At 44.0% G+C, this 22,542-nt stretch overlaps 1 protein-coding gene across 4 annotated transcripts in view; it reads left to right on the forward strand.

The window, feature by feature from the left end:
- GNG13 (G protein subunit gamma 13) overlaps positions 1-2,188 on the forward strand; it is a 52,091-nt gene extending 49,903 nt beyond the window's left edge. For 3 of the 4 annotated variants that reach the window (XM_073636431.1, XM_073636428.1, XM_073636429.1), the window contains one exon: positions 1,015-2,188. In XM_073636431.1, coding sequence (XP_073492532.1) covers positions 1,015-1,120 — 106 coding nt within the window. In that variant the 3' untranslated portion in view covers positions 1,121-2,188. The remainder of the gene's footprint in view (positions 1-1,014) is intronic. The other variant, XM_073636427.1, reaches the window with a different exon arrangement.
- The last annotated feature ends 20,354 nt before the right edge of the window (positions 2,189-22,542 follow it).

The raw sequence follows: 22,542 nt of genomic DNA on the forward strand, positions 1-22,542 counted from the left end.
AAACCACACATGGGAGGTATCGCCACGATCGGTAGAGCAAGAGAAATAATTCTAGCCCTAGACCTCCTCTATAACTTAAAACATGCAACCTGTAGAATTTTTTAAACGTCGCCTATGGAGATTTTTAAGGGTAAAAGGTTGTCTCCATTCCACGAACGGGCGCAATTTTGAAGCGTGACATGTTAGGTATCAATTTACTCGGCGTAACATTATCTTTCACAATATAAAAAAAACATTTTTTCCAAAAAAAGTGCGCTTGTAAGACAGCAGCGCAAATACGGTGTGACAGAAAGTATTGCAACAACTGCCATTTTATTCTCTAGGGTGTTAGGAAAAAAAATGTATAATGTTTGGGAGTTCTAAGTAATTTTCTAGCAAACAAAAACTTTTTAACTTGTAAACAACAAATCTCAGAAAGAGGCTCGTGGAGGCTTAAGTGGTTAAGTGGCCCTCGCTCTTCCAAAAGGTTGAGCACCCCTGAGATAGATCTGTGATAATCTATAGTAGTTGCATGTTTCTGCTACAGCTGCACAGTTGACACCCCCTCCCCCCCATTGATCCTAAGGCCCCTTTCACACTTATACAACTTGTCCCATGATTTTGTACTGCAAAATCGTATGACAAGTCATTCTCCATGATTTCCAATGACTACCATTCATATTGGCACGACTTTAAGTCGTGCCGTCTTCAAAGTAGTCCCTGCACTACTTTGGTCCAACTTCCATGCGAGTTGTACTCCATAGACCTCAATGTTAAACCCTCAAGTAGCATGCAAATCGTACCTGAATAATATAGACACGATTTCAGTACGACTTTGTAAGCACAAGCCTCACACCATGTATGTTTTCATTTGTTAATGCCAAAGTTGTGACAAAGTCGTACAAAGTAGTACTGCTCCCAAATCGCACGACTTTGAAGTCGTATAAGTGTGAAAGGGGCCTAAAAGTTTGTAGATGACACATTGAGGGTATAATTCTTTCAATGTAATGACCAGATATATGTTTTCATTCCCAGATTATTAAAGTGGATTGAAGAAGGAGTACCCAACGACCCATTTCTGAACCCGGAGCTGATGAAGAATAACCCCTGGGTAGAAAGAGGAAAGTGCAGCATCCTGTGAGACTCCAAACGACCGCCTCTGCCCCCCCCCCCCAACTTTCATCTACTCTGAATGTAACTAGATTCTGATATTAGAGTCCAGATATGCAGCTGAAGAGACCTATTTGATCACACTGCATTGCTCCAGCAGAAATAATATATGCAGGAAGGAGGGGGGGGGGTGCTGCCACCCCAGTAACCAGTCGCCCCACCATAGCTTAGACTGTGGGGTGGTTCTGCTGTAACAAAGAGGTCTAATTTTATTATTTGTCATTTTAGGTTTATAGGATGGCTAGGAAGCGCGGCAAAGAACGTGTTGTAGATTTAAGGAGTCAGTTTACAGTGAAAACGGGGGTTAGATTAGAAGAGTAGGACACAGCTGCTTGTCACAGTGGTATGACAGCAATAATATACAGTCTGGGGCCGTAGCAATCCTAGGATGCTTCAATGCCCTGGTGCAGATGTCTCTACAGCGCCCCCTGACTGTACCTTCCAGGTTATGCACTATATTGAACATACTATGCTTTTCAGGTTAAGTCATTGTAATTATATACTCATGGGACTTGCAAGCCCCCCTCTTTATATCTTTTATTTCTCCAAAGAGCTAAATGCAGAGAAAATGTAAAATGAATCAGATTCATATCTAAGAATAAACTCTTGGTGCATTTTTCCTCTCCTGTCTGTGTCTATCCAATCCTACTGTGTTTGGTTATGATGTGTTGCAACTCAGTGTGTGTACTGCAGATCACAAATACCTGGCCACGAAGTACAGCACAATGGTACTCGGTACCAAGCTACATGGGAAGAGCAATGGAAGAAGGGAACAGGCATACAGCTGGCCATACATTACACAATTTTTCATATTCAGTTTCCTTTAAATTTACCTTCAAATATAGGGCCTGCCTGGTTGCATACAAATTGAAAGTGACCTCATATTACATGGTTTTGGTAAATCTAAAATAAAATTGTACAATGTATGACCACCCTTAGAAACTAAGCTGAACACGTATTGGCCAGTCATAGGTCAGCTTTCTGTAGAACACTGCTAAAAAAAAAAAAATTACCGTATATACTCGAGTATAAATCGCGATTTTCAGCCCTTTTTTATTAGGCTGAAAGTGCCCCCCTCGACTTATACTCGAGTCTTCGCTGTCTGCCTACATGATCAGCGTGTGATAATAATATTCGGCGGCCATTCCACTGTTCAAAAGCCGCGCCTCCTCCTCGTCTGTGATAGGCAAACACTCAATTTCCCAGCAGTCAGTGTACAGCCTATCACGGACATTCTCTCATCCTCATCCGTGGTATGAGGATGAGAGAATGTCCGTGATAGGCTGATCGCTGACTGCTGGGAAATGGAGTGTTCTGCCTATCACAGATGAGGAGGCGCAGCTTTTGAACAGTGGAATGGCTGCAGAATGTTATTATGACACGCTGATTGGTGGATGCAGAGCGGCACACGGAGGCATGCACAGGACACAGGGACACATGCACAGGTAGGCTGCACAGGACACATGCACAGGACACAGGGACACATGCACAGGTAGGCTGCACAGGACACAGGCACAGGCACAGGACACAGGTAGGCTACACAGGGAGGCCTGCAGCTGCAGATGGGCATTGTTGACCCTCTTTTCCACTTACAGTAGCTGCTGCATTTCTCACCCTCGACTTATACTCCAGTCAATAAGTTTTTCCCAGTTTTTTGTGGTAAATTAGGGGCCTCGGCTTATATTCGGAACGACCTATACTCGAGTATATACGTTAGTTGTGCACTTCTGCTTTGTATTTACATTTGAGGTTAGAAGGTTTGAACACTGCTAATAGCATGGGTAAGACATACATGCACACTGGGCATTTACCCCCTGTGGGTCCAATCCCAGCATTTTTTGTGCACCTGGGAAGGGCCTGCAGCCTGTCAAAGTCTATATGGTGCACCAAGGGGTACTTGCATTTAGAGCCCTATACCCAGAACACAGGTCCTTCCTGAACACAAAAGGCCCCTAAAACGTGAGTACCACTCGGTACAGCACCCAGCTGCAACATATTTTAGACTGTAAACTTTGTAAACTGTAAACTTTGACAGGTTGCAGGCAGTAGCACCTGTGTCTACCTGGAGCGCAGGGGTTAAACTTACCCTGTGTACGTGCTGCACAGTGTCTGCAGCTGGCGGTTAAGTGAGGGTCTGCTTTAAAGGGTAACTTACTTTTGTGGGGGAAAAAGAATTGTAAATAAAAATATATATATAATATAGTATGCAACTAAGTCATATTGTAATTGAATGTTATTAAAAAGAACCTTTCCTTTTCAACGTGCAGCCGCTGTAATTTTCTGTAAAATGCAATATGGCAACCTGGAGGAGTTCTGTACACAGACTGCACCCTCAAAATAATATTTCCTGCTTGTGTGATTGGCTAACTGATTTTCCCAGAAGTCTAAACTAAGATACAAGTCAGATTTTTGGCATCCCCTGTAACAAAAATGTCATTTTTGGTGGGTTACTCCCAATGGAAAATCACATCTAAAGGGATGCAGATGCTAAAATTTTCCTAATTTGACCCCTGCAAGTGCAGAAGCTGATTGAGAATTATAAAATAACTCCCATAGAGTCACTCTGGAGACACACAGCTATTCCTTCAGAATACCAAAAAGGTAGGAATCTGCCACAGTTTGTTAAAATCCTTGCAATGTACATAGATCACCCAGAGGGGAATGTTTTTTTGTTTCTCACTATAAGTGGAGGTACTCTTTAAAGTGGTTCTAAAGGCAGGAGGTTTTTTTTTTTTTTTTTACATTTAAGCAGCGCCCCTCCCCCAATACTTACCTAAGCCCCATCTTGATCCAGGGATGTTACACAAGAGCATTGGCTGTCCGGGACTCTCCCTCCTGATTGGCTGAGATACAGCAGCAGGCACCAGCTGCTGTCAAAGTCAGTGAGCCAATGAGGGGAGAGGGGGCAGGGTTAAGCTGCAGCTCCATGTCTGAATGGACACAGAGCAGTGGCTCGGGTGCCCCCATAGCAAGCAGAGTGCTGTGGGGGCACTCGGCAGGAGGAGGGGCCAGGAGTACCAGCGAGAGACCCGAGAAGAGGATGTGGGCTGCTCTGTGCAAAATCAGTACACAGGGCAGGTAAGTATAACTTGTTTGTTATTTTTAAACAAAACAAAAAAACGTTCTTATCACTTTAAGGAGTAGCTGAACACTGTCAAGGAGAGGGAAAGGACTAATCATCAGTAGTACCTGTGGACTCCTTGCAGCTGATCTTTTCCTTAGCATGACTTGGTCTGCACTGAGTTTCTGTGTGAAGTTGACCACCTTGGAAGAGGCAGGGCTTTGCTTCTTCATGTCAGATGACTTGTGTGGCGATGACCTAGAAGCAGGAGAAATGGAGGAAGCAAAGGTCCAAAGCTGAAGCAGGGAGATGCTGGCTTTGCATATCCTCAGATACAGTTTCCTCTTCAGCAAGCAGCAAGCACCCCCTAGTGGCTCAGGAAGGCGGTCACGTCATATGACGTCCGCCCAGAACGAGAGCTGCCTCGTCCCGCCGTCATAGGACAGTGGGCGGGCAGCTAGTGGTTAAAGTCAATTTACAGCTTGTTAAGATAATGCAATTATCTGAATGTCTATAGCCTTGCCACAATTCCACTTTGACCACTTGCCAACCAGCAGATTAACATACGCTGCTGGCCAGCGGCTTTGTTCCCCCTGTGACGTACCTGTACATTATGGAAGAACGACCTGGTTTACAGGCGCGCACCCCCTGCCTCTCATGCTGTGGTTGGATACAGCATGCGTTTGGCAGCAGGCTTGCCGCCAATGATTTTGGCTGTGAACCTGCTGATGGCTGTGGCCAACCGCAACACAGATGTTCGGCTTCCTAATCTCACTTACAATTCAGAGCTGAGATTAGGACGCAAAGTCAGCCAGTCTGAGTAAAATCAACACACATATACTTGTTAGGCACAAAGTTAACCCTTTGATTGCCCTCCTGATCACCCAGTGTCATTAGTACAGAGATAGTATTATCACTGATCAATGTTAGTGTCACTGGTGATGTCACAGTGTGTCAATTAGTGACCATCCCAGCCAGTGTCAGCGCCAGTCCCTGACTGCCCAACACACTATCCTAGTCACACTAGAAACATGACAGGCATTCAGAAAGTCAGAGCTGTGTAAATTCCACTATACAGCGAGTAAAATAAGTATTGAACACGGCCTTATTTTTCCAGGTAAATATATTGGTAAAAGGTGCTATTGACATGAAATTTTTACCACGTCGCTAACAACGCATGCAATCCATACATACAAAGAAACCAAAACAAATAAGTTCAGAAAGTAAGTTATGTGAAATAAAATGTAATGACACAGGGAAAAAGTATTGAACACACTAACTTAAATGTATTTAATACTTGGTACAAAATCCTTTGTTGGTAATGACAGCTTCAAGACGCCTCCTGTATGGAGAAACTAGTCGCATGCATTGCTCAGGTGTGATTTTGGCCCATTTTTGGCCCATTCTTGCACACAGTCTTCAAATCTTGAAGGTTCTGTGGGCCTCTTCTATGAACTCTGATCTTTAGTTCTTCCCATGGATTTTCTATTGGATTCAAGTCAGGTGATTGGCTGGGTCATTCTAGCAGCTTTGTTTTCATTCTTTGAAACCATTTGAGAGTTTCCTTGGCTTTGTGTTTGGGATCATTGTCTTGCTGAAATGTCCACCCTCATTTCATCTTCATCATCCTGGTAGATGGACGCAGATTTTTATCAAGAATGTCTTGGTACATTTTTCCATTCATTCTTCCTTCAATGATATGAAGTTTGCCAGTACCGTATGCTGAAAAACTGCCCCACGCCATGATGTTCCCACCTCCACACTTCGCTGTTGGTATGGGGGTGTTTTTGGGGTGATGTGCAGTGCCATTTGACTTCCAAACATGCTGTGTATTCTTGTATCCAAAGAGTTCAGTTTTGGTCTCACCTGACCAGACAATATTCTCCCAGTATTTCACAGGCTTGTCTAAATGTTGTGCAGCAAACTTTAAAACGAGCTTCAACATGCTTTTTCTTCAGCAATGGAGTCTTGCGTGGTGAGCGTGTGTACAGGCCATGGCAGTTGAGTGCATTACTTATTGTTTTCTTTGAAACAATTGTACCTGCTAATTCCAGGTCTTTCTGAAGCTCTAAAACAAGTGGTCCCCGGCTCTTGGATAACTCTTCTGAATTCTGTTCACTTGTCAAAAATCTTGTGAGGAGCACCTGGTCATGGCTGTGTTATGGTGAAATTATGTTCTTTCCACTTCCAGATTATAGCCCCAACAGTGCTCACTGGAACATTCAGAAGTTTAGAAATCCTTCTGTAACCAATGCCATCAGTGTGTTTTGCAACAATAAGGTTGCAATGGTCTTGAGAGAGCACTTTGCTTTTACCCATTATGAGATGTTTCTTGTGTTAGACACTTTTTTATAGGCCATCAGTTGAGAGTGAACCAGCGGATATTAATTTGCACTGACAAGGACAGGATTGCTTTCTAATTACTGATAGATTTTGGCTTGTGTCTTGGCTTTCCATACCTTTTTGCACCTCCCTTTCTTCATGTGTTCAATACTTTTTCCCTGTGTCATTCCATTTTATTACACATAACTTAATTCCTGAACGTATTTGTGTTGCTTTCTTAGTATGTATGGATTGCATGGGATGTTACCGACGTGGTGAAAAATTTTTGTAAATAGCATTTTTAGAAATATAATTTACCTAGAAAATTGGTGACATGTTCAATACTTATTTAACCCGCTGTATATACACCATAGTTTGTAGACACTATAACTTTCTCACAAACCAATATACACTTATTGGGATTTTTTTTTTTTTTTTACCAAAGACATGTAGCAGAATACATTTTGGCCTAAATTTATGAAGAGATTTGATTTTACTGGATGTTTTATAACAGAAAGTAAAAAAAAAAAATCCCTCAAAATTAATTTTGTTAACCACTTAAGCCCCGGACCATTTGGCTGGCCAAAGACCAGAGCTCTTTTTGCGATTCGGCACTGCGTCGCTTTAACTGACAATTGCAATCGTCGTGCAATGTGGCTCCCAAACAAAATTGACGTCCTTTTTTTCCCACAAATAGAGCTTTCTTTTGGTGGTATTTGATCACCTCTGCAGTTTTTATTTTTTGCGCTATAAACAAAAAAATAGCAACAGTTTTGAAAAAAACGCATTCTTTTTTTACTTTTTGCTATAATAAATATCCCCCAAAAATATATAAAAAAATTTTTTTCCGCAGTTTAGGACATATTCTTCTACATATTTTTGGTAAAAGAAAAATGCAATAAGCCTTTATTGATTGGTTTGCACAAAAGTTATAGTGTCTACAAAATAGGGGATAGTTTTATTGCATTTTTATTAATATTTTTTTTTTTACTAGTAATGGCGGTGATCGGCAATTTTTTTATCATGACTGCGACATTATGGCGGACACATCAGACAGTTTTGGCATTATTTTGGGACCATTCACATTTATACAGCAATCAGCACGATTAAAAATGCATTGATTACTGTGTAAATGTGACTGGCAGTGAAGGGGTTAACCAGGAGGGGGCGCTTCAGGAGTTAAGTGTGTCCTAGGGAGTGATTCTAACTGGTGGGGAGGGGCTGTGCGTGACATGGCACTGATCACCACTCCCGATCACAGGGAGCTGTGATCAGTGTCAGTGTCATTAGGCAGAATGGGGAAATGCTTGTTTACATTAACATTTCCCTGTTCTTCCTCTCCGTGAGACGTTCACGGACATAGAGTCCACGGGAGCTCGCGGCGGGTGCGGGTGCGTGTGCTGCCCACAAGCCGCTCCTTAAAGGGCAACGTATAGATACGTTAGTATGCCTGTACGTGCCCTTCTGCCGCAGTATATGTGCGTGAAGCGGTCAGCAAGCGCCGCCCACAAGCCGCTCCTTAAAGGGCAACGTATAGATACGTTAGTATGCCTGTACGTGCCCTTCTGCCGCAGTATATGTGCGTGAAGCGGTCAGCAAGCGGTTATTATAATAAATAAAATAAAGAAAAACTCAGTGGTGATCAAATACCACTAAAAGCAAGCTCTATTTGTACGCAATCGGAATTTATATAAAAAATGTTTTCACAATGTTGCATGACCACGTAATTGCCAGTTTAAGTAGCGTAGTGCTGAATAGCAAAAAGTAGACTGGTCATGAAGTGGGTAAAACATTGCAGCGGTCAAGCTGTAAAAATGTGAACATTGCATTAACTCAAAATATGTGCCCACTGAAAATACCCAGTGCTTTCACTTTAGGAAGCTGGCAGGTGTATTGGGCAGAAGGCAGCCACCCAAAGTTATTATATCTATTGTGGGTAGATTTGATTACTCTCCAGTATTAAGATTTCTATCTATTCATTTTTGCTTCTTTTGTCCAGGTCCTACCATTCCTGGTTGCCTTTAAAGAGGAACTGCAGTCTGCTCACATAATTTGTAATAAAAACATCTTTGTCATTCAGAAGCTTCCCTCCAACCACATTCCATATTATTTTATATGTACTGTCATTCTGTACTTGCCAAATATCCTGCAAAAATCTCCCTCCACCAGGTCTGGCTGCAACCATTTTAACTGTGGGCAGCTGAAGCTGCTGCCTGTTCACTTCCTGGATTTACACAGAGGCACACCTCCAGCTCTGCAGCTCTCATTGGCCCTCTTATGACTCATTCCCTCCCCCCTTCCTGGCAAACTCTCACAAGAGAGCGCTGTGCATGATGTCATAAGCCTAGGCCAGTGATGGTGAACCTTGGCACCCCAGATGTTTTGGAACTACATTTCCACTGCTGCTCATGCATTCTGCAGTGTAGTTGAGCATCATGGGAAGTGTAGTTCCAAAACATCTGGAGTGCCAAGATTCGCCATCACTGGCCTAGGCTAATGACCAGACAAGAAACAGGAAGTGGGCTGTATAAGGTATTTACTGGCAGAAAAAAATGTTTTACTATCCAAAGTTAAAACAATAAGGGCAGAAGATTTAATAGATGGAAAGATGAAAAAATGACTGAAGTCCCGCTTTAAATACAACATGCCAGGATTTCTTTTACAGGTCTCGCTCCTGAACAGAAGGCACAAAAAGTGGCAAACAGAGTTCTGTAGTTTCCAAAATCACAGGTCATCGGTATTAGATACAAAAGCTCAGCACCTGGCTTGGACAATTAACAGGCGGGTGACCCCACACTGTTGAGAGAAAGAAAGTCCAAATAACATAGTAAGAGCAAATGTTGACACATTTCACGCCGACGAGCATTCACTCATAACACATATACTGGCTTGTTTGTGTATGGGATGTTCTAGTATTACAGAAACTGGGTGATCATCTGAAAAACACTTGCAAGGCACATTCCCAAAGGTTCAACTACATGATTAGCTGTCAAACATGCTAAATGGTTAAACTCTTAGCCCCCTTTCACATGAGGCAGACTCCGTTTCTACGGAGCCCGCCTCGGTCCGCCGGCTCAGCGGGAGATCAGCCCGTTGATCTCTGCTGAGCCGGCGGATGACAGGTCCCTCTCTGCTCACTGAGCGGGGAGGGGCTTGTCAGGCGCCGCTGCCGCCTATGGAGGGATCGGACAAAAACTGACAGCATGTCCGTTTTCATCAGATCTCACCTGATCCGATAGCGACGGACCTGGACGTAGGGCCAGTCTTCTGCTTTTAGCGGATTGGACGGGGTCGGATGTCAGTGGACATGTCTCCGCTGACATCCGACGCTCCATAGGCTAACATGGAGCGCCCGTTCAGGTCTGCCGTCAAAACTGACAGGCGGACCTGAACGGTCCAATCGCGTGAAAGGGGCCTTACTGACAGAACTTTTCAAATATTTACAGTACCTAGCTAATTACCTTACTCAGAAGGGCTGAGGGCTGTGGTAAGCCTGAGCAATCACCTTAGACTAATAGCGAAGGTCAATCCGTGATTTACCGTTCACTCCTGAACATCTGGGGGGCAGCGACTCCCCTAAAATACAGCCTGTTTTCGAAAAAGACGATTTCAGAGCCAGGCCTCTACACAGCTCCTAAACTGCAGACTGTCTACACCCAGAGTTACTCCACATGAGATTACAGGTGGAACATCCCAGCCTGTCATTGATTTGTACAGACTGAGATGCTGCAGCTAATTGTAAACACCTGATGGTACCTGCCACAGAAGTAGGCTGATCTGGATGGTGTACGTCCAGGAACTGATGTATGAATAAGCCTACTGTTGTACAACACCCCAACTGTAAGTTAAAACATTTCCTAAAGAACGTATCTAACGTGTAGTGTTACACCAGTGCTGGTATCTGGTCACCATGCTGAAAAGAGAGCTTAACAGGAAGTGTGAACCACATGCTATAAAACATGACGGTGAAATATACAAGAAAGGGATCATGCTAAACTAAAAACCTTTTCCCATTTCTAGGGTTGACCATCCCGATATAATCAAAGCTCAACTCCAGGAAATTAAATTTAAAAATAGTGCATTGTGTATCAATTACATGACACCCCAGTCTTGATTTCAAACACGTCTTCCCAAGCCATCCTGCAGTGTAACAGATCAAAGTCAATTTTTCCCTCGATGTTTCACAGCAAGTTGGAACCGAGGATAGAAATAATGTACCGAAAATAGGATTTTTATTACAGCTTACCTGTAAAATCCTTTTCTTGGAGTACATCACGAGACACAGAGCCTTAAGTAATTACTTAATGGGTTATGGGTCACCTTCAGGTGATGGACGCTGGTATACCCAATCAAGGAAGTTCACTCCCTATATAACCCCTCCTCCTTCTAAAGGGCACATCAGTTTTTGTAGCAAAGCAATATACTTAAACCCCAAAAGAGGGGAGGGACCTATGTGTCTCATGATGTACTCAAAGAAAAGGATTTTACAGGTAAGCTGTAATAAAAAATCCTATTTTCTTTATCGTACATCATGGGACACAGGGCCTTAAGTAATTACTTAACCACTTAAAGCGGAAGTAAACCCATCCATTTACCAGTTTCAAAAAACAGTTTAATTTCTGGCACGTGCCGGAAATGTAACACTCCCATTGGTTGTGCTCTCAACCAAACTGTCAAACCATCCAATGGCTGCTGTCATAACTGATCACATGTGCCGCATCATGGCAGTTGTAAATTAAACAGAGGAAAAGATGGCAGCTTCCTTGGCTGAAAATGATTGGGGGGTTTACTTACACTTTAAGGACTAGCCTCGTTTTGAGATTTGGGTGTTTAAAACATTTTTTTTTGCTAGAAAATTACTTAGAACCCCCAAACATTATATATTGTTTTTTTTTTGTATTTTTCTAACACCCTAGAGAATAAAATGGCGGTCATTGCAATATTATTTTTCGCACCGTATTTGCGTAGCGGTCTGACAAGCGCACTTATTATGGAAAAAAATCACTTTTTTGAATAAAAAAAATAAGACAACACTAAAGTTAGCCCAATTTTTTTTTTATATTGTGAAAGATAATGTTACGCCAAGTAAATTGATACCAAACATGTCACACTTCAAAATTGTGCCTGCTCGTGGAATGGCGTCAAACTTTTACCCTTAAAAATCTCCATAGGCGACGTTTAAAAAATTCTACAGGTTGCATGTTTTAAGTTACAGAGGAGGTCTAGGGCTAGAATTATTGCTCTCGCTCTAGCGGTTGCGGCGATACCTCACATGTGTGGTTTGATCGCCGTTTTCATATGCGGGCGCTCACGTATGCGTTCGCTTCTGCGCACAAGCTCGTCGGGACGGGGAGCTTTAAAAAACTTTTTTTTTCTTATTTATTTTACTTTATTTTATTTATTTAAAAAAAAATAAAAATTGGGATCACTTTTATTCCAAGGGATGTAAACATCCCTTGTAATAGAAAAAAGCATGACAGGTCCTCTTAAATATGAGATCTGTTGTCAAAAAGTCCTCAGATCTCATATTTGGACTTTAAATGCAATAAAAAATAAATAAAATAAAAGTAATTTGAAAAAATGACAACAAAAAAATGGCCCTTTAAGACGTATGGGCGGAGCGGACATTATGACGTCGCTTCTGCCCTCCTATGGTATGGAGACAGGTGGGGGCCATCTTCCCCTCACTTGTCTCCATACCACAGGCATGACATGTCCCGATCGCCTCCGCCGCTACCGAAGGCTCCGGTAAGCGGCGGAGGGTGCGGGAGAGGGGTGGCACCTCTCCCGCCACCGATAACGGTGATCTCGCAGAGACCATTATCCTAAACACGACCGGCTCCTGAAAAGATGGATACCTCGGTTGTGGCAGCAGCTGCTGCAGTTACAAGGATATCAATCTTTAAAATGCCGACGTATATGTACAGGAGCCGGTCGGTAAGTGGTTAATGGGATGTCCCATAGCAATGCTACTTGAGGGGAGGGAGAGACAACCTGCAGGGTGCCCCCATACTTGAGGGCTTATACTGCTGCCTGCAGCATACTGCGCCCAAAGGCAATATCCTCATACCTCCTTACATCCACCTGATAAAAGTTTTGAGAATGTATACACTTCAGACCAAGTTGCGGCCTTACAGATCTGATCCATGGTGGCCTGGTGACACACTGCCCAAGAAGCACTAACCGCCCTGGTAGAGTGCGCTTTAACTTGAAAAGGGGGATCTTGCCCCTTAACCACTTGCCGCCCGCCATATAGCAAAATGACGGCAGCAAAGTGGTTTCATTATCCTGACCGGACATCATATGACGTGATCAGGATAATGAGCCGCTGTGATCGTTGTTGCGGTGTGTCAGTCTGACACGGCTGATCACGATGTAAATAGGAAGAGCCGGTGATCAGCTTTTCCTCACTCGCGTCTGACAGATGCGAGTAGAGGAGAGCCGATCGGATCCCGCCCAGGACCACCAGGGAAGCCGCCCAGGACCACCAGGTATGCCCCCTAGACCCCCAGGGAAATACCAATATGTGGCCAGGCAGCTGCCAATCTGTGCCCAGGCAGCTGCCAATCTGTGCCCACTCCAATGCCTACCCATGCCAGTGCCACCAGGGATGCCTATCAGTGCCACGTATCAGTGCCAACCAGTGCCACCCATGAGTGCCCATAAGTGCCGCCTATCAGTGCCACCCATCAGTGCCGCATATCAGTGCCCGCTCATTGGTGCCACCGTATCAGTGCCCGTCAGTGCCGCCTTATCAGTGCCCATCAGTGAAAGAGAAAACTTACTTATTTGCACATTTTTTTTAACAAACAAAAGCAAAACATTTATTTTTTTCAAAATTTTCGGTCTTTTTTTGTTTAGCAAAAAATAAAAACCGCAGAGGTGATCAAATACCACCAAAAGAAAGCTCTATTTGTGGGAACAAAACGATAAAAATTCATGACCGCGCAATTGTCATTGAAACTGCGACAGCGCTGAAAGCTGAAAACTGGTCTGGGCAGTAAGGTGTATAAGTGCCCTGTATTGCAATGGTTAATTATAAGTTTGAATTATAACTTGCCGAATCCACTTGGCGAGACAGTGGATTTCGACGCTGCCTGTCCCTTCTTAGGACGCTCTGGCAGAATACATAAGACATCAGTCTTAAAAATCTGAGCAGTTGTCTTTAAATAGATTCTCACTGCTTTCACCACACACATCAAGACAATGTAGTGACTTTTCTTCCCTGGAACATGGTTTTGGAAAAAGCGATGGCAGGACAATATCTTGGTTCATGTGAAAACCTGAAACCACTTTTGGCAAAAGCCTGGACAAGGGCGTAACACCACTCTGTCCTCATGAATAATCAAATATGGCTCTTTACAAGAAAGAGCAGCCAATTCCGAAAACCTCCTTGCTGAGGATATAGCAACCAAAAAATTGCAAGTTAGACTTACCGGTAACTTGTTTTCCAATAGGCTTTCAGGACAGCACCCGAGAGATCATGGCTCCTCCTCCCACAGGAAACACCTCATCAATTAAGTCTTGATGTTGCCTCTTCAGTTGTTTGTAGAGAACTCCAGCCCCAGCTGCAACACATAAGCGACAGTTATATCATAGTATTACAGCATTAACATAAAAAAAGGGCGGGTTACTGCTGTCCTGAAAGCCTATTGGAAAACAAGTTACCGGTAAGTCTAACTTGCAATTTTCCAAAACGTCTTTCAGGGCAGCACCCTAGAGGATAATCGAGACTTACTCCATTTATGGTGGGACAACAGCCTGTAAGACTTTCCTTCCAAAAGCCTGGTCCCCAGCCGTCATGAGGTGTAACCTATAATGACGGGCAAAGGTTGTCAGACTTGTCCAAGTAGCTGCCTTACAGATTTGTTCGGGGGTGGCGCCAGCTTTTTCTGCCCAACTCACCGCCGAAGCTCTTGTAGAATGAGCCCGGACATTCATTGGACTCTCTTGACCTGTAAGGGAGTAGGCTTCTGAGATAGCCATTCTCAACCATCTGGCAATGGTTCCTCTAGAAGCTTGTCTTCCTTTTTTATTACCGGAAAATAAAACAAATAGAGCATCTGAACATCTAAAGTCTTTAGTGTTTTCCAAGTAACTCAAGACTGCTCTTTTAACATCCAGGGTATGGAATTCTTCTTCCTTCTTACACGATGGATTAGAACAAAAAGGTAGGAAGTATTATTTCCTGAGTTCGATTCTGGATCGAAGCGACTTTCGGCAAAAAATTAGGATCCGTCTTCAGAACAATTCGGTCTGAAAAAATGGAAAAGAAAGGCTCCCTGATTGATAAGGCTTGCAGCTCACTGACTCTTCGAGCTGTTGTAACAGCCACTAAAAAAACTGTTTTCAAAGTAATTAATTTCAGGGAGGCTAAATTCATGGGTTCAAAAGGTTCCTTGGTCAGGGCCTGTAGAACGACCGATAAGTCCCATGCTGGACAGCTTTTGATTACCACTGGTCTAGACCGGGTAAGAGCTTTGAAGAATCTTATTACTAGGGGTTCTGATGAAATGGATTTTTCCAGGAATACCCCCAGCGCAGCAACTTGAACCTTGAGGGTGCTGACCGCTAAGGCCCTTGTCCGCCCCTTCTTGCAGGAACTCAAGAACAGAAGAAGTTTGTTTTGGTGATCTGGCAGATGCTGTGCACCAGGAGTTGAAGATTTTCCAAACTTTGGAATATATTGCTCTCCAGTATGGTTTTAGTTGCATCTGAAGAAGGGATGAAAACCAAGGCCTTTTTGGCCAGAAGGGAGTGATGAGGATCACGGTTGTATCCTCCTTCCTGATTTTTGCTATGACCTGAGGGATAAGCTGAAACGGGGGGACTTCTTTTTACTGAAGTAGGGATCTTCACTAATGAATCTAGTGAATCATGCTGGTGATTCCAGGTTTTTAACAGGAAACTTTGCAGAGGTCTGAAGTGGAGCTTTGCCCACTGGATGGCCGGTATGGAAGAGGTCAGGGTTCCCAATGCTGACATGACCTTCCTGATGGACAGAAATTGATTGGACTGTAGCAGTGACACCACTTGTACCAACTTTTTCTGTTTTTCCTCTGGAAGAAAAATTTTTTGTTTCAAAGAGTTGATACGAAAACCCAGGAATAACACTTCCTGTGAGGGAATCAGATTTGATTTTTGAAGGTTTAAAATCCATCCTATGGATTCTAGGTGAACACGGGCTCTGAGCAAGTTTTCTTGAAGACCTTCTCTGGTCTGGGCGAAAAACAGCAGGTCGTCCAGATAAGGAATAACTGAGATCCCCTCTAGACGCAGAGGCGCCAGAGCTTCGGCCATTATTTTCGTGAAGACCCTTGGGGATGATGACAGACCAAACGGGAGTGCTCTGAATTGTAGATGTACCACCTTCTTCCCTTCTTTCAGTGCTAACCTCAGATATTTCTGTGACCTGGCGGCAATAGGAATGTGGAGGTAGACATCTTGTAAATCTATTGATGCCATATAGCACCCTTGATACAGGAGGTTTCTTACTGAAAATATTGAATCCATCCGAAACCTTCTGTACTCTACTGATTTGTTCAGCATTTTGAGATTCAGGATAAGACGGAACTTTCCTGAAGGTTTCTGAACCAGAAAAACATGTGAGTAGAACCCCTGGAAGAACTCCCCTGCCGGGACCGGAACAATGACTTTCTGATTTTTCAGTTCCTGAATTAGGGACTTCATGGCGAAAGCCTTGACTGCATCCCTTGGGACGTTTGTCACCAGGAATCTTCTTGGAGGTTCTTCCGTGAATTCTATCACATACCCCTGGGAGAGCATATTTACAACGAACTGATTTGAAGAAATGGCTCTCCACTGAGGAAGAAACTCCTGGAGTCTTCCCCCGACCTTGAAGGAGTCATTGTGGTTTTCCGGAGGCCGCAGGAGGATTGAAGAGGACTCCACCCCTACCTTTGGGCTTCTGAGAAGACCATGATTTCCTCTTGCCCTGCGTTTTTCCTTCCTGCTGACCTTTTTGGGGCCGAAAGAAACGCTTACGGGTTTGCACCTGCTTTTTCTTAACCGGAAACTACTTTTTCTTATCTGCCATACGGTCAAGAATGGACTCTAGCTCTGAACCGAATAGCAGATCACCTGCAAACGGAATACCACACAGTCTATTTTTAGATGCAGCATCCCCTGGCCACGTCTTCAGCCATAAGGCCCTTCTGGCAGAATTAGTTAAAGCTGCTGACCTTGCTGACATGCGGATAGATTCCGCAGACGCATCCGCAATATATGATATTGCTGCAGACAGGGTTGAAAAAGAGTCTAGAATCTCCTGTTTTGAGGAATCTGCTATGACATGGGCTTTCAACTGGTTAACCCAGTGATCTAAGTTCCTTGCAACACAGGTTGTTGCCATTGCTGGTTTCAGATTGTGCATCACTGATTGCCAGGTTCTTTTAAGAAGCAGGTCCATCCTTTTGTCCATAGGCTCCTTCAGAGTGCCCATATCCTCAAAGGCGCGGTCCGTAGACTTAGAGACCTGAGAAAAGGCAGAGTCCAATTTTGGAACCTTATTCCATATAGAATCTGGATTTTCCTCAAATGGAAATCTTTTCTTGTGAGCCCGGGAAAAGAAAGGCTTTTCTCAGGTTCCAGCCACTCTTTTTTAATCATATCAGTGATAACTGAATGGACTGGAAAAGAACGGCCTTTTGAATCTCCTAAACCAGCATACATGCGGTCATGCAGGGAGAGTTCCTTCTTTTCCTCTTCTATCCCCAAAGTGGCATGGATTACCTTCAGGAGTCCTCCCACCTCTTCTAGTGACAATTTGTATTTAGAAGCAGCATCTGATTCATTTTCCTCCTCCTCAGAATCTGTATCATCTGGAGCGATTGAAACGGACCCTTGGGAAGCGTCCTGGGATATCGGACCCCCAAAAATTATTTGAGAGCCGCCCTGGGGTTCTGAAGATGGCTGCGGAACCAAAGAATCCCTAGAGGGACCTGGTTCCTCTCTTAGGTTAGACCTAAAAGCTTGAAAGGTGGCCCGGAGCTCATCCTTTATTGTTGAAACCAAGTCGCCACATACGGATGGAGTCTCCTCTCTGACCAAATTTGTAATGCACTCTGCACAAAGCATTTTGGTCCAAGCATCGCTTAATTTCTCTTTGCAGACAGGGCACCTTTTCTTGACTGGTTGGGCAGAACCTTTGGCCTGGACAAACAGAAAAGAGACATGGAACCACGCTTAAAAGGCTGCAATACAGCGCAAATAAGACACCCAGGTGCACTAAGGAAGATAACATCTCACTTTCCATGTGCCCAGCAAGCCACCACCACCTAATCCCCTGTTGTAGGGCAGATATACTAAATCTAGCCACTGCAACATACATTCCCATGAGGGGGGGGGGGGGGAGGGTGAGTAACCCCCCCACAGGAGAAAACGGCCCCGGGTAATAGAGGACACAGTCCCTTACCTTAGCCTTGCTGGCGCCTTGGTTTGCCCCCTTATCCGCTGCATTGCTATCCATAGCTGTCTGTGGTGCGTGGTGAAACGACCGGTTCCAGATTCGAAAACGCCGCTGCGCTGACCTGGAACCGGAAATAAGGCACCAGGTGACCCTGCCCTCTCCCACTGCGCTTTGCGACCGGAAATGACGCGCGCGCCGACCCGGAAGTGCTGCCTCCTCCCATTACAGGACGTGGCTGAAGCGCTCTTCTGCCACCAGAAACATGGCGGCCGCCACCGCTCGTTCCTCCAATGCAGCCCGCAGGGAACAGAGGCGGCCGCCTGTCTGGCCAAAAAATTTGGAGGCAGCACCCCCAGACGTACAGGCTCTCCCCGAGCACAGAAGAGGGAGAGGGAGCCCACGGGACCATCCATCTGAGAGGCAAGTGGAAGGCTCACTCTACTAGCCATAAAAAGACCTAACAGGTGAGAACCTGTGTCTCCCAGGATAAACCTGAGAGATCATGGCTCCCACCAGAGGTGTTCCTCCAGCTGGAGGAAACACAAAAAACTGACGAGGCAACGTGGAGGGCTCCAATTTAAAGACTTAATTGATGAGGTGTTTCCTGTGGGAGGAGGAGCCATGATCTCTCGGGTGCTGTCCTGAAAGACGTTTTGGAAATACCAACTTCCTTGTCAGAAGGACTAAGGGAATATGCTGTATCGGTTCAAATGGCTGTTTTTGTAACACCAACAAAACTAAATTCAAGTCCCAAGGGCTTAAAGATGATATAACTGGCGGAGTAATACGCATCACCCCTATATAACCCCTGTATAAAACTCCGCACTAAGAATGCGGTTTTTGAAATAAAATCGATAAGGCTGAGACTTGGCCCTTAATAGTACTCAAGGCCAACTTCATCTCTACGCCTAATTGTAGAAAGGCAAGAATTCTGCCTATGATATCTCCAAGGGTGTCAACCCTTGGATCCACACCAGGAAACATAAGCCTTTCAGACTCTATAATATATAGTTCTGGAAGTTGATTTCCTTGTATTAATCAAAGTAGAGCTAACTGACCCGGAAAGCCCACGTTTTCTCAGAATGTGAGTTTCAATAGCCAGGCCGTTAAATTTAGCGTTCGTAAAGTAGGACGGAATATTGGCCCCTGTGAGAGCAGGTCTGGCCTTAGTGGAAGGGACCATGGATCTTCCACTGCCATCTTTACGATTTCTGCATACCATGACCTTCTGGGCCATGCTGGTGCTGCCAGAATTACCGGTTTCTTTCCAGCTTGATCCTGCAAAGAAGTCGAGGCAGCAATTGAATAGCGGGAAATGCATAGATCAGTGAAAGCTGATCCCATGGTATCACCAACGCATCTGTTCTGCATGTGAATGGATCCTTTGTTGTGGACACAAAGTTGACTATGTTGAACTGGACGCTAGAAGATCTATGTCCAGAGTCCCCCATCTTTGACAAACAGCCCCAGAATATCTTGGGGTGAAGAAACCATTCCCCTGAGAATAACTGCTGGCGACTTAAGTAGTTCGCCTGCCAATTCTCTATTCCCGTAATGAAGACTGCTGATAGACACAGAATATTTCTTTCTGCCCAAGTTAGAATATGGTTCACCTCTCTCTGTGCTGAGACTCTTGGTGCCCCCTTGGCGATTGATATAGGCCACAGCCGTGGCATTGACGGATTGGATCCTGACAGAACAATCCCTTAACCTGGAAGTCCAGGTCTTTAGAGCCAGACGCACTGCCCGAATCTCTAGGATGTTGATGGGCATGGCTCTTCCGGTTCTTGACCACTGTCCTTGGACAGTTGTCTTCCTTAGTACTGCTCCCCAGTATGAATGGCTGGCATGTGTCGTTATCTGGAAAGTGGTAACAGGTCTGAAGGATTTTCCTTTCAGCAGATTCTGGTTAGTAACCGCCAATTGATTAGATGTATAGATATTGTACTAAAGCGCTGATATGTGAAATATATAGGAAGAATGTGCAAATTATATGCGCAAATTGTGCTAATTATATAAATTAATATGAAGTGAAAACAAAGTGAAAAAAATAAAGTGAACAAAATAGGAAATATCCAAATAATCAAGCAGCACCCATATATAGAAGTGTTCTGATAACACTCAGGGATGAATAAATCTTGTCAATAAATAGTGCGCTAAGATTAACTTCCTATTAAAGTGAAAAATGTAGAATCTTCTAACAATTAACCATACCATAAGAACATAAATACTAAATGAGTTTTTTAAGTGAAAATACAGACAAAAGTGCCTAAGGCAGATAATGATACCTGAAATTCCAACCTATGTAGGATATACACAATCAGATAAAAATGTATAAATCTAAACCCTAAAGGGTATATAAACAGAAATTGTAGATGAGCATAGGGAAAGAACCACCACAGTTCACTGTTGATTGCTTCAGTGGATAGCTATCTGGACCGTAAATCTCTCCCCTGTGATTCTGATGTATCCAGCTGGTGGTTATTTTAAAATCCTCCCATCATGTGTTGCATTCAAGAAACCAAAAAGAAAATTATCATTGCACAATGATCACAGCCTCTCTGGTACTTTCTTTGATAGAACATATGTGTTTACACTCACATGGGATACAAAGTAACAGCACTTTGAAACAATCAGTCGCTGACCGCAATCTCCCTCCTCTCACCATTTACTGTGTCAAACACACAGGCACATCGGATGAAGTCACTGGCTCCTCTCGACGCGTTGTGTCATGTCACGTGACCCTTGATAAAGTCATGTGACGCAACGCGTCGGGAGGAGCCAGTGACGTCATCCGATGTGCCTGTGTGTTTGATACAGTGATCGGTGAGAGGAGGGAGATCGCGGTCAGCGACTGATTGTTTCAAAGCACTGTTAATTTGTATCTCATGTGAGTGTAAACACATATGTTCAATCAAAGAAAGTACCAGAGAGGCTGTGATCACTGCGCAATGATAATTTTCTTTTTGGTTTCATGAATGCAACACATGATGGGAGGATTTTAAAATAACCACCAGCTGGATACATCAGAAGCACAGGGGAGAGATTTACGGTCCAGATAGCTATCCACTGAAGCAATCAACAGTGAACTGTGGTGGTTCTTTCCCTATCCTCATCTACAATTTCTGTTTGTATATCCTTTAGGGTTTAGATTTATACATTTTTATCTGATTGTGTATATCCTACGTAGGTTGGAATTTCAGGTATCATTATCTGCCTTAGGCACTTGTGTCTGTATTTTCACTTAGGAAACTCATTTAGTATTTATGTTCTTATGGTATGGTTAATTGTTACAATATTCTACATTTTTCACTTTAATAGGAAGTTAATCTTAGCGCACTATTTATTGACAAGAACCGCCAATTGAGGCTTTGGGACACCCTTGGGGACAGCCGCATTGGCAAGTCCAAAGCTTGGATCGTCTTGTTAACAGATAGAATACTATTTTGCAACAGTCTCGAATGAAACAGGGCATAGGGAACTGCTTTGAATGAAGCCACCATCCTTTCTAACAACCTCACGCAAAGACGAATTGAGGGATCTCCTTTTGACCTGACCATCTTCACCAACTCTCTTATGAAGTTGTTTTTTGCCTGGGCACACAGCTTTTTTTAGCGGTTTTAAGGGATACTTCACTAGGTTCAGAACGCAACCCAGACTTTTCCAGGTAACTGGTTGTAATGCGTACACCTTACTCCGAACACCGATTAGTCTATTAGTAAAAGATCGTCTAGGTATGCCAAGACTGTTTAAGCCCTGTGCCCTGGCTACAGGTGGGGCTAGCACTTTTGTGAACACTCGGAGTGCTGTAGCTGGCCCGAAGGGCAAGGCTATAAACTGAAATGCTGCTGTTCTACTTCGAACCGCAGAAACCTTTGGTGAGCGGGAAATATATGGACATGCAGATATGCATCCCTGATGCCGATAGGCGCCAGAAGTTTTCCTTCTTGTAGGATAGAAACGACTGACCTGATCGACTCCATAGAAAGGAGCGGATCTTCAGGAACTGATTTAGATTCTTTTAGAGCTAGAATGGATCTGTTGAATTTCTGTGTGGATCTGTACATGTACAGGAAACACATGAAAAAGGCAGTGAAGGTTTTAAGGAACCTAAGAAAAAACAGAACTATCAACTGACTCTACTAGCTTGAAAGAGGCACAAATCATCTCTGTAAGAGATTTGTACCAGCAATTTCTCAGATTGCTCCAGTTGTCTCCTCCACAGAGGAGTGATCGGTTTGCCTTTCTTCTTGATCACCTGAGGGTAACCCTTCATCCTCTACCCACTGTTCCCTTGATAAGGGATCTAAGGTGGGGAAGGGGGATCTAACACGTTTCCTATCCTTGGATAGCGGATGCAGTTAAAGTCGCTAATTTTCCTTCTAGGCCCTGCAGGGCGGAGGAAAAAAAGCATTTTCAGTCATGTATACAGGGGCTGAATGTTTTCTCCTCTTAGAGTCTGATGGTGGAAGCCGTCACCACTGCCTAGAGGCAGCTGCCCCTGGCGCAGGGGAAGGAGTCAGTTGAAATAAAAGGACGTTTATACCTTCTTTTGTACAAAAGAGTACCTTTCCTGCTAGAA

This window comes from Aquarana catesbeiana, linkage group LG06 (genome assembly GCF_042186555.1).
Source record: "Aquarana catesbeiana isolate 2022-GZ linkage group LG06, ASM4218655v1, whole genome shotgun sequence".
NCBI classification, from domain to species: domain Eukaryota; kingdom Metazoa; phylum Chordata; class Amphibia; order Anura; family Ranidae; genus Aquarana; species Aquarana catesbeiana.